Genomic DNA, 13,081 nt, shown 5'->3' on the forward strand with positions numbered 1-13,081 from the left:
GTGATTAAAACCCAACACCTATCGGGTGGTTAAGTTGGGACAGTATCGGTACAATGGTGGGCCACGGGCCACGCTTGTCGCTGTTTAACATGGTATCAGAGCGGGTCCTTCTCCAATTGCTTCTCCACGTAGGCACGTATCATGAGCCCTAATTTGGGTTCCTTATATTGCCATCGGAAAATTCCGATTGGATTGTTACCAAGTGTCCGATGTGGGCCTTGGATTGTATTGACCAAGTCTCCGATATGAGGCTTGTGTCCCAATTTCCAATGTGGGAATTGGATTAATTAATTTCACGTGCAGACCTAGAGCTAGGTTGCACGTGAGGGGGGGTGTTGGAGAGGAAAGATCCCACATTGGAAAAGTGACAAATAAAATATAACTTATAAGTGGGTGACTCTTACCCAATTGTACCGAGGCCTTTTGTGATTAAAACCCAACACCTATCGGGTGGTTAAGTTGGGACAGTATCGGTACAATGGTGGACCACGGGCCACGCTTGTCGCTGTTTAACATTTGCAACTTGTATGATTTTTAATTTGAGGCAGCCTTCCTGATTTGTCAAAGCTAACATTGTTATGTCTATGCAAAAGGGTCTTGATGTTCATTTTTAAGTTTTTTGATTCACTTGCTGATGATTGTACTCTGGGGTAATATGTCTTCCTCACTATATGAATGCATGTGTGCTGGAAATCTGCAAGACTAGTTGTTTCGCGGATATGAGAGACTAGTTCTTTCTCCCCTGTGAATATTGTACTAGAAATTTGTGGAACGAGTAAACAGGACTTGAAGCCCTCCTTCTCGATCAATAGAAATTGCTTGTTTTTCTTTTTGGCAATAATAGAATTACTTGTTTGAACTTCATTTTTCAGAGTGCCTTAGCATATAGTGAGCGACGTCTATATGTTACACGTACAATTATACAAAGACGTGTTTGAACAAAGTAATGCCAGTAGAAGTTGATATATGTTCCGAGTTGCTTTAGTTTGTTCTTTTGTTCTTAGATTTTGTGAGTGGGGCTATATATGTGCCCTTTTATGTGTTTTTTCTTCTGCTGTTTGCTAGCTATGTGGTTCTTGCCTCGAGTGTTTTGGTCTGTAGTGTGTGCTTGAACTGCGTGCACTTTGATTATTTTGATTATCCTCTGTTTTGTTCTTTTAAGAGTAACTATTGCCAATAAGCTGCAAATTCTTGCGGTTAATTGGGATGCTGTTTTAAGTTATACCAGATCCCTTAGTAATTCTTATATATATTCTGTTGTTACTGCATCATAATATTAAATATCTACAGCAGAGAAACTTTCACGAGAATGCTGCTACTGAGTGCAACTATTTTTACCAAAGCATTCTCACATTATGGTCTGCCACATTGTCATTTCTTCTATTTGTTATTACGCGTGAATATCAAGTGCCCTGTGGTTTTGGGAAAAGAAAACAAAATTGGGTGGAAAAGATGGACAAGTAGCATTCCTTTTTGCAAACCACAACATTACTCAGAAGAAGCTAATGTGCCCATGTCTTGCTTATTGCAGTTGCAGCGTAGGGGTCAATCTGGTATGCCTCAGCCTCCACCAGGGCCACCACCACATGGACAAACACCTCAATAGACCATTTCTCCCTCAGTTATAGCTTTCTATCAGGATGTCTTGTTGTTGCCTGTAAATCAGCACATAGTTATGTTACATCAGCGTAGTATCTACTATCTACTCACTGAGATTGCTTAGGTTGAACAGAACAAGAAAAATTTCTTGAAGTTGTATCTGCTCCTTTTTGCTTATTTTTCAAGTATTGCAGCCCAGAATTGACGTAGCGAGATGGAATTTAATCAAGTATAACCAAGAACATGTTGAAATTTCTTCTGCTCATTTTTGCTTTTGTTTTACAAATGATAACCAGCAAAATTGTAACAATGAAATTAGCTCTGTTAGCCACATTACAAGAGATTTCTGTGTTTTATAAATTTTTAGTCAGCCTCATTGGTGTAAAATTTAATGTAGTGCTAAATTGTTATCAATGCTGCTGGGCAGCACTGATTGCTTTGTTGCCTCTTGAACAATTAGGTGTGTCTGTTAATCCCCCAACAAATGTTGCAATGGGGTATTTCATTAATTTGTGGTGAGAGAGTTTTGATTCATCCCCATTCATAATAGCTGGTAAAGAACACAAAAGCCCCCAACTAGTGATTCTGCCGCATTGCTAACTACGGCTGAGGTGAACCAAGGTTGCTCCGTGGACTTACATATGAATTCTGGATTTACCTTAAATAACCCGTCTAAGAGTAATATCATATAGTTGAACCCCATTAACTAAACCTTATGTTTCTGTTAACATTTGAACTCAAATGGCATATTTGTTACCATTAAGCAGCATTTTACAATATTGTGATAGATACCTGTGAAAAGAAAATGTATATATATGTGTGTGTGTGTGCGCGCGCGCGTGTGTGTGCGCGCGTGTTGTGATAGATACCTGCAAGATGAATTTTGATACATTGGCCTGAGCTAGATTACTTGAAGAAGTCGGAATTATAAACATACAACCATGTCAACACAACTGTATCCTGTTCAGACAAAACCACTTAAAGAGGAAATCCCAAAATTTCAAAATTCTGAAGCATCTTTGGTTGCTCTTCTTCAGAAAAGGTTTGAAGTTTGTCACATTCTGATAGCTCCAGACTATCCAGAGAGGTGAGATCATTCAGTCTCTTCGGAAGGGATTCAAGATTTGGCAATCGCTGAAGTTGAAGAGAGGATAAAGTTGTAGGCAACAACCAGTCCTCTGGGAACGACACCAGAGCTTCACAACCGCCAAAGGTGAGGTTGGTGAGACATGTGAGCCCATGCAACCCCCACTCAAATGTTGGTAGGAGTTTCTCGCAATCCAAGATCGAAAGTGACAATAGATTGGTAGGCAAGCCACCCTCTGGAAATGACACAAGATTGGAGCAACCTTCTAGACAGAGTTCTTGAAGACATGTGAGGCTGTACATACGATTTGGCAGGGACTTGAGGCTTTGGCATTTGGAGATTTTGATTGACTGCAGCATGGAGGTTGGCAGGCCAAATTCTGCAATAGCCTCGAGAAGTGGACACTCGGCAATTTCTAAGTTGTTGAGATGGATAAGATTGTGAAGACCTTCAGGTATCAACTTGAGTTTGGTGCAGTTGTTGATGATGAGATGTTTAAGGTTCATCACCATGCCAGATGTGACTGCAGGGAGCCCAAAAGTACCTTCTGCAAAGGACATGACAGAATGACACCCAGAAATGTTAAGGAATTCAAGACAAGTGCTATTTTGAATCATGTCATTTGAGAGGGAATCCAAATTTATGCAGTTTTGGATTTCAATGTGTTTAAGTGTACTAGGAAGCTTTCCTCCTGGTAAAGACTTCAGAGAAGAACAATCTTCAATTACCAAATACTCAAACGGAGAGGACCACTTGTTACCATGCATCTTCCACTCTGGTAGGAACTGCAGAGCCTCGCAACCCTTGATCTCAAGGCCTCTAAGTGTGGAAGGAAAGCCTGTGTCTGGAAATGATACAAGCGAGGGACATCTCCAGACTCTAAACTCCTTAAGAGAGGAGAGTTTGTACAAGCATTGTGGTAGCTCTTTTAAGAATGGACATTCTGAAATTTCCAAGTGCTTGAGGTGCAAGAGGTTTTGCAATCCAATATCATTAGACAAAGTGATGATCTCGCTTAGATCTGCAATTTTCAACTCTTCAAGATCTGTCAATTGTTGCAGAAACCCTTCAAGTAGACATGTCAGATTGGGAATTTGATTCAAATGCAAGTAGGTAAGCGAGGCAAGTCCAACTATACTTTGTAGTACCCCTTCATTGCAATTTTTAAGCTCCAACTCATGGATGGAAGGGAGCTTGGGCAGTTCTTCTAGTTCTTGACATCCATTTATCTTGAGTACTTTCAGAGAAGGAAAGAGACTAGGCAATCTATTCAACTTGGGACATGTCCCTATAGAAAGTTCCAGTAGGCAAGGAAATTCTACGCCTTGTCCTGAGGCATTATCTGTATTTGAAAGGCATGGAAGAGCAATCAGTTCTTCACACCACTTGATTCTCATTTCTCTCAAGGCAGGAAAGTGTTGTGAAAAACTTCTAAGCTTGGGACAGTTTAGAATTTCAATCTTCTGCAGGCGACAAAAGTCTTCCCTACCTTCAACCCCAGAAGACGACCAGTCCTTCCAGTTTATCATCCGGTCCAACTTTAGAGTTTCCAACGACGGGAATGGAAGGACAGGAGAGTAACAATTCCCATAAAACTCAGCACCTATACTTTTTAGGCCCTCCATTCCTTCAAGAATGAGATCTTTTAGTGAGGGTAGTTGCCCAAGTGCTGGTAGTTCTATACACTTCCTGCAATCAGTAACCTTCAAAAATATGATATTGGAGAACAATGGGGATGCAATCCAACTAGGAAACCTTGTGCCTCCATAATCTTTTACTGTGACTCCTTTTATATTTTTATGAGGTTGCAGCATCTCAAGTACAACCATTTCAACTCTTTCATTTCTTGAAATATCCACACTGTTTGTCGGTTCCAATGCACAAGCCTCCATGGTTTCCTTGAAACTAGGAAATCTTGTAAAACTACGGCCTCTGGTGCTGAGATCTTCTAGGTTTTTGTGAATTTTTGGCATGTTATCATTGAGTGAATGATAAAAAATTTCACTCCATTGGAACACCAAGTGCTCAAGTCCTTGTTTTCCCTTCAGATTAACCTCCATTGCATCTACAAAATTATCAACATTCTGCAATCCAGAAATGAGAAGCGAGCCTTTAAGTTGCACCATGTCCTTCAAGTCCCTAATTCCCCATCCTCTGTCTCTACCAACCATGAAACTTGACAAGGTTTGAAGATTCTTCAATCTACACATTTGCGGTGGCATCTCTTTTAGTCTGCTTCCATTGATATGAAGATGGCGTAGGCTTGTTAGGTTCCCCATCCGTACTGGCAACTCTGTGAGAGAGCGACATTCTGTTAATATCAATGTCTGTAAATTGCAAAGCATAGTCATTTTATCAGGCAACCCTTCTATTGCAGTGCGAGAAAGGTTCAAATAGCGTAGATGTTTTAAATTGCCAAGTGAATCTGGCAGTTCAGTAATACGACATGCACTGAAAGATAGCACTCGTAAACATCGTAACTTGGGCAGCAGGTCATTAGGGACTTTCTTAGCCAAATAGCTGACTCCAATTCCATCTGTTGAATCCAATGGAAGGAAGGTGCGTAAGTGCTCAAGTCTGCTGAAGGACTCAAACCTTGTTGTTACCTCTCGTTGACGACGAACATAGGAAGAATGACGAGCCTTCTCAAAAGCTTTGTGTTCATCACTGTCCTCAACTTTGTCCTCCAATCTGAAACAGAATTCTCCAGAAACAAACTGAGCTAGCTCTTGCACAAGGTTGTGCATTATGTACCCTGATCTGTTGTGAACAGACTGTTGAAAGAATGATCTGGATACTAGCTCATGAAAATACTCACCACCCACAGCTTCCAATTTTTTGCTTCCTTTAGGTTGCTGAAGAAAACCTTCAGCCATCCATAATAAAACAAGTGAATCCTTGTCCAGTTCAAATTCTCTTGGGAAAATGGAACAATATGCGAAACATGGCTTCAAATGTGCAGGAAGGTGATGATAGCTTAAGCTTAAAGTTTGAAGAATGTTACTTTCATCATCTGGTAGATCCCATATTGGCCTATTTAAAATGTCTTTCCATTCATCTTCTTCAGTTCTAGACCGCAACAGGATTCCAAATCTTTTCACTGCCAAGGGCAAACCATCACACCTTCTCACTATCTCCTTGCCAATGGCCTGAAAATTAACATCAATGATTCTGTTCTCCGATGCTTGACTCATGAACAATAACCAACAATCTTCAAATGATAAACCGCTCAAATGATAAGCTGGTACGGTACCCATGCTTGAGGCAACATCACTATTCTGCGTTGTGACTATTATCTTACTTCCACTTTTCCCTACTTCCAAAGGGAACCACAAGAGATCCCAATCATTATTTCTTTTGTTCCAAACATCATCTAAAACAAGCAAGAACCTCTTCCCAGCCAATTTTTCTTTCAAACAAACTTGAAGCAAATTTAAGTCATCAAGATCAACTTTTTCTGAATGGACTGACCCAAGCATTGTTTTTGTCACCCTCACAGCATCAAAGTGACTAGATACATATATCCAAACTTTCAAATCAAAATGCATGTCCACTATGTTATCATTGTAAACCAGTTGCGCAAGAGTCGTTTTTCCAATACCACCCATGCCCACTATAGGAACTACACCAACGTTACTACTTGTTGGCCCATCCCGTACAAGAAGTTGAATTATCTTCTCTTTATCACAGCCCCTGCCATAAATACATGATTCATCCACCAACGATGTTGTTGGTGATCTAAGCCTAAAGCCAAACAACCTCCCTCCAACATTGTCTTTCAAGCCTAGAACATTTTTATATTTGGCAATTAACTCTAACCTCTCAATTATCTTCATCAATTTAGATTCTATCCCTCTAGTAGATGGACTGCGAGGGGTGGAAATAGGGTTCCAATTCCATACCTTATTCGTGCTGGTATGAGATTCAGCTGCCATCTTAAATGCCAAAGCTTCACTAGCCAACTCATCGAGTATATCCTCTGCATCATATAGAGCATCTTTAGTCATGTGCAGCCACTTCTTCACTGCAGTGATGTAAAACTGCTTCTCCTCAGCATCATTAAGCAACGTAGTAACCGTCAGCAAGGTGATCTTCAACTTATCCAGCAGATCATCGTATTTCCTGCCACATAGTAGACCTAGAAATTCATGGGAAGCCAATCTATCAAACAGAACTTGAAGAAAGGCAGAGAGAAAAGCCTCTCCAATAGCCATGGATTGTAATATCCAGAGTTGAAAAGTAAAGAGAAAATGCAAAAGGCTAAGAACAGTGTTGCTTTGGCCTATATATGCAGAATACAAGTCTTCAAAAGTACTAGACTACTTTGACCAAAAAAAAAAAAAAAAGTACTAGACTACTAGTAAACAACACATACATGGTGGCTGCTAGTTTCCAGTCAACAATAGTAGTTTTTATCTAGATGGTCAATCATTCAGATCGTTAGAACAATTTATGAGAGTTTATTCGTCAAAGACATGTAGCTACACTTAAGACATTATTTGCACTAGTATTAATTCTGCAAAGCGGAATACTTGAAACAAAAAAACAAAAAAAAGAATAGAAAAAAAATACTGAGTGCATACCAAGTGTTCAAAGTGGAATACTTAAACATGTCTGTAGAATACAATGGAAGTCAACACAATCTTATTGTTAGTTTGTATTTTGCACTCAACAAAACTAGCGTAAACACCAAAAGAATGTTTACAAGATGATCAAGGTTACTAGAATCTATTTGTGCACTATTAGCTTCTAACAGTTTCAATTAAATAATATGAAGATGGTGAATCCTTGAAGGCACGTATCTCTAAGAATAATATTGAGATCATACAACAATGCAGAGAGTAGATTTTTCTATATACAAATATGTACAATTTAACTTAGGCAAATAGTATGTTTATGTAATTTCTAAAAATGTATATATCCTAGTGGTAACACCTTTTGATTAATATCTTTCACAATTATATTTAAAGAAGAAAAAAAAACTCTAACCACCACAAAGCCGATAAGAACTAGCTGTTCTTCTCTTGTTGAAAAATTAAGAATTGGGGAATTTCCCACTCACACAATTTCTAGGGGGTAATTCCCAGTCACCCAAAATATTTTCATAATACTGAAAAGGGGTACAAGAGCAGCATAGCAGCATTTCTCTTTGTTGCACCATCATTTGTCCTTACCATCACATGGGGTTTGTCCACTTTTGTTTTTAAAATCTTTGTGTCAGATTGCATGTCTAGGAACAATAAATCAATTTTTAAAATCTCCTTTCATATTATTGTTGTAGAGAATTGGAAAAATTGTATTGTCTTGTATTCATCTCACCATGAGGTTTATATAGGGTTACATCATGTATACAAAAGGCAATACATAATAGCAATACTAATCAATCACACATTACGAGTATGTCAATCGCATACATTAAGCAATACCTATTGCATGAATAGTCATTATCATTTACAACACTCCCCCTTAGATATTCCATGTCAATAGTGTTGTCTCTGCTATGCGCTTCTAAGTTGCCTCGTCAAAAACCTTGTCAAGTAATAAAAACCCTGTGGAAAAAAACAACCTTGGTCGAAGGAAAAAAAGAGCACAACGCGCGTGAATGTGGAGTAGTCGACATCCTTTAACACTCCCCCTTGTGCCGCTCAAACTTGGTGATGACGATTTGATTGTTGCCTCGTTAAAAACCTTGTCAGGTAACAAAAACTCAGTGGGACAAAAATAACCCTGGTCGAAGGACAAAAAGAGCACAACACGTCATTCACTCTTCGAGATCGAACATGTAGACATCATACCTCCCCCTGATGTCAAGGTCTCCCCTTAATTTCTACAATTATGGGAGTTCAGATAACTTTCTTAATCCGATGCTCTTCACATGTTTCTCGAAGGTGGATTTAGGTAACGACTTGGTAAACAAGTCCGCTACATTATCCTCTGAACGGATTTGATTCACTTCAATATTTAGAAGTGTTTGTTGTTGCTGATTGTAAAAGAACTTAGGCGATATATGCTTGGTGTTGTCGTCCTTGATGAAACCTAACTTCATTTGCTCAATACAAGCTGCATTATCTTCATAAATGCATGTAGGTTCATCTGTGGTAAACTTCAAACCACAAGTTCCTCGAATGTGTCTAACTACAGACCTTACCCATATGCATTCTGCACGGCTTCATGTAGAGCGATAATCTCTGCATGATTTGAGGAAGTAGCAACAAGGGTCTGTTTTGTAGACCTCCAAGATATCGCAGTGCTTCCCATGGTAAAGACATAACCCGTTTGGGAGCGACCTTTGTGAGGGTCAGAGAGATACCCTGCATCAGCAAAACCCATCAAGACATCGTTGTGATTTTGATGGAGGGGAGGAGGAGCACGGAAGGTGGCGTTTTGCCTTGTGGAGTCCGATCCCACACTTCCGTTATTTCTTTTCTCTCTGTAGGGATAGAACAAGCCCATATCTATCGTACATTTTAAGTAACGAAAGATTGCTTTTATACCAGTCCAATGGCGTTGCGTTGGTGCGGGGCTATATCTAGCCAACAAATTTATAACAATTAAGGTGTCCGGTCTTGTATTGTGCTAAGTACAATAATGCGTCTATTGTACATAAGTAAGCACTTCTGCTATTAACACGTCTTCGTCATCATCCCTGGGACGAAACGGATCCCTTTTAGGGCCAAGACTACGGACGACCATGGGAGTGCATTTTTGACTTTATCAAAATGCCAAGCATTTATTGACACGGTATACAAGTTCTAAATCTAGAGTTCTCCCAAGGTCCTTCATCTCAAACTCGGATTTCAGGTGTTCAGCGGTTTCCCTTAACTCTTAAGATTTCCAATTATGTTTATCAACATAAACCGCGACAATTGCAAATCCGGAACTTGTCATGGAAACGCGTGGGCATAGTTCATCATATCTCTTCCCAATCAAGTAGTCACTTTAGTGAGCGTTTCAACCTCGTTGCAAATGCGCTCCGTGGTCTAGAGCCACTTGACTTGGTAAATGAAGTTCACAAGAACCTTCATTATATTCCGTATCTAGATCCCCAAAAAGATACGTAGTGACCACATTCGTAAGCTGCATGTTCAGTTATTTGGAAACTACCAAACTGACAAGGTAGTGGAGTGCAATGACATCCATTACGAGAGAATATGTCTTCTCGTAGTAGATTCCAGGGCGTTTTGTGAGAAGTCTTGCGCCATAAGGCGAGATTATCATATATTTGTCTCATCACGCTATCTAACGAAGACCTATTAATGTCAACAAGTTTTATGTTAGGAGGTGTTGGCATCTCAGGCCCGAAATCCTTCCTCTTCGTTAGTAAATCCAATTCAACTTGGATCACATCTTTCCATTTAGGCCAATTTTCTCTACGTTGGCATTCTTCAACGGAGTAAGGTTCGATGTCATTGGTCTCAACAATTCCACGTCCTCATGTACACTAGTGTAGTTCGTAGAGATCTCTATATTCTCAGGAATTTGTTCTAACATTGAGGCGTCCCCCAACGATGTCTCTTGGACATAACCACAATCTAAAATATTCTCATGAGACGAATTTTGAGTATCAATGATCAATGGATCAAGTTGTGCCAAACTCGCTCTCTTCTTAGGGCGAGAATCAATCGAACCTATGGGTCTCCTACGCTCTCTAGCATTATCAAGTCAAATTGACTGAAGGGGATGATCTGGGTAGTGAGCCCGCAGCCATATGTTATGTGCTAGAAGTGTAGTATAAACAGCATTACGAGTGAATAATGACACAACACGTAACCAGCGTGTTTGCGTATCAACCAACACCATAAAACATCTATACGGTCCGCAAGTTGGTTGATCCAATCCACATAATTCCCTTAGATTCTTTGTAAGAATGGAATTATTTCCTTAGTGTCCTTTGCATAGGATGGTCTCGATCCTAATTTTGCTAAAGAGCAGGCTTTGCAAAATGAAAGATGGGCTTTAGAAGCAACCAAATAAGAATTTGGTTGAGCCACGAAGTCACAATTGACTTTAGAAGTAGAAAAAGGAGTCAAAGAGGAGTCCATGGTGTCAAAGCCATGTTGTTGCCGTAGGGGGTAGACGACACCTGCCCTAAGTGGCCGGTCATGCACAGTCTTGGCGCCGTGAGGCGTATGTGCTTCTCCTCGAACCGATTTTTGGTTCTTACTTCTCTTCGTTTTGAAGAATGGATGTCCGTGTGAAGTCTTTAATAGACGGATCATCATATCACGACCTAGGTGTCCCAAACGGTCATGTCAAAGCCTATATGTGTCAGAATCCCATAAATCATTTCTCATGACATGGATGGATTCAATGACTCGAATAGTGGTTGCATACAACCCACTAGAGCGACACATAAGTTTCTAATACTCATTTATGCCCGTAGTCATTAGAGGTGATGCAAAGGAACTCTTGTCCATTCTCACAATGTGTTTCCACATGAAAACCATTGGCTCTTATATCTTTCAAATAAAGTTCGAATTAAGGTATGTCCAAGACATTAAGTAAAAGAATCGACACTTTATTAATAGCCAATGATTACATCAAAGTTTCTTAACCAAAGTCTAATCCAAAAAATAAAAGTCAAACTTTAGACAGATTGTAGTCACTCAATCCGTTTGGTAACTCCAATCAAATATGACCAGGGAAGTAGAGAGAGATGTCGGTAGAGCGAGGCTCTCTTAAGTACCACTAATCTCAATTACTTTCCTAGACATCATACTTCATTGGATGCGCCACTTGAGAAAGAGTTAATACAAAATTGTCATTTATTAATTAAGGCATAATTGCCATTACATAATTCTTTGGAAAAATAAAAGACTATTTAATCAAAATCTGCGGCATCAACATGGTTGTTTTCCTCGCCAGATTTGAAGTCTATAATGATGAGATTGAAGTCATTGTCATTTCCATCATCTCCTTCAGCTGCGAGATGAGCCTCATGCTCTCTCATATCTTTATGCACTTGTATTGTGCAGCTTTTGTTTTAATTTCCACTCGCATTCTAGTGCTTAAACCAATGCTTTAAAGATCCACATCTATAGCATTACCTCACCCATTAATTGAGATGCACCTTGTGCATTTGGACATCCTCCATGGACGTTGGTGGCGACACCATCACTACCGGCGGCGCCTGTTTTGCCTCTCCCACGTTGGCCAATGTTGCCACGTGTCCGCTTATCAATCTCGCGGTTTTCCTTCCTTTGTAGGGCGGTTGTATGAACCTACACGTCCATTTCGTTGGCCCTTAACTTTTTAGGGTTCCGCTCCTTGCGCCATTCTTTAGGTGCGCTATTATAATTCGCCTCGTGAACGCTCTTAGTTCCAACGGGCCTTTGAATTATAGTTTTTCACGAATATGTTGTTAGCTTTCTCAGTAACTGACATAAGTTGATGAAACCTCGTAATCCATCTAGCATTGCACACAAGCCTATTGCTTGGCAATCATTAACGCTGAGACGGGGAAGGTTGAGAGGATTTTTCTCAATTAATCTTTAGTCTGTGAGCTCTTCTCCACAGAATCTCATTAGTAGTGAGGTGATTCTTGACGTCATTCACCCATCGGTGATAACAAATGTCATTTGAATCTGGTTTAGTGAAGTCGAGTTTTTGCACGTTTGCATTCGACATTCAAAGACAAAGGAGAATAGATTAGTTTCGGAGTAAAAACTTCCACGACAACTAATATAAGATTTCCGAGCCTTAATGCTACCAAGAAATCGATTTCCAAGAATATTTGGATTAGACCGAACAATGATGTTTAATATGGTTACAATTTGATGCTTGCGGACGCTCTTAGTCCGAGCATTATGAACACTCTTAGTTCATACGAACACTCTTAGTTCGTTAAGCGTGAATCCCCATAATTCCACTTTATTAAATACTCAAAATCCTGTTCATATATTCCAAAATTGTGCAAAAAATAAAAGGAATTTAAAATACAAGAAAGCAGCAACCTTAATTACAAAACTTACGTGTTGAAATTCGGAGCAGATTCTCTTCTGAACATCTTTCACTTTGATTGTTGTACCGGTCTCAAAATAACTCCGATAAGGCTGAAATTTGGAGGTCAGATGGAAGAGACAGAGACGAACAACTCTGATGAAGAAAGAATTTTGATCTGAGGTTCCGAACTAGATGTTTCGGAGCCTGCAAGCAGACGGACGTGCACAGGAAAGGAGAAGGATGCAGTCGGTGTGCGTTGGTGCTGCAGGGGCAGCAGGGATGCGTGCGCAGGGGCGCGTAGGTGCTGCAGGGGCAGGTGCGCAGGTGAGGCTAGCGTGGGCTAGGAGCTGCGGCAGTGAGGCTCGAAGGTGGCAATGGCAGGTTTTGAAGAATTTTCTGGTTTGGTTTTTTTCTTGTGGTTAGGGCTCGTGCTGATAACGTGTTGTAAAGAAT

At 40.1% G+C, this 13,081-nt stretch overlaps 1 protein-coding gene across 1 annotated transcript; it reads right to left on the reverse strand.

Moving 5' to 3' along the window:
- Positions 1-2,480: 2,480 nt before the first annotated feature.
- Positions 2,481-6,952, reverse strand: LOC133717169 (putative disease resistance RPP13-like protein 1). Its single transcript, XM_062143828.1, has one exon. It carries the CDS (start codon positions 6,898-6,900, stop codon positions 2,578-2,580), a length of 4,323 nt encoding a protein of 1,440 aa, XP_061999812.1. The 5' UTR covers positions 6,901-6,952; the 3' UTR covers positions 2,481-2,577.
- Between the last annotated feature and the right edge of the window lie 6,129 nt (positions 6,953-13,081).

The sequence above is a fragment of the Rosa rugosa genome, chromosome 6 (assembly GCF_958449725.1).
Source record: "Rosa rugosa chromosome 6, drRosRugo1.1, whole genome shotgun sequence".
NCBI classification, from domain to species: domain Eukaryota; kingdom Viridiplantae; phylum Streptophyta; class Magnoliopsida; order Rosales; family Rosaceae; genus Rosa; species Rosa rugosa.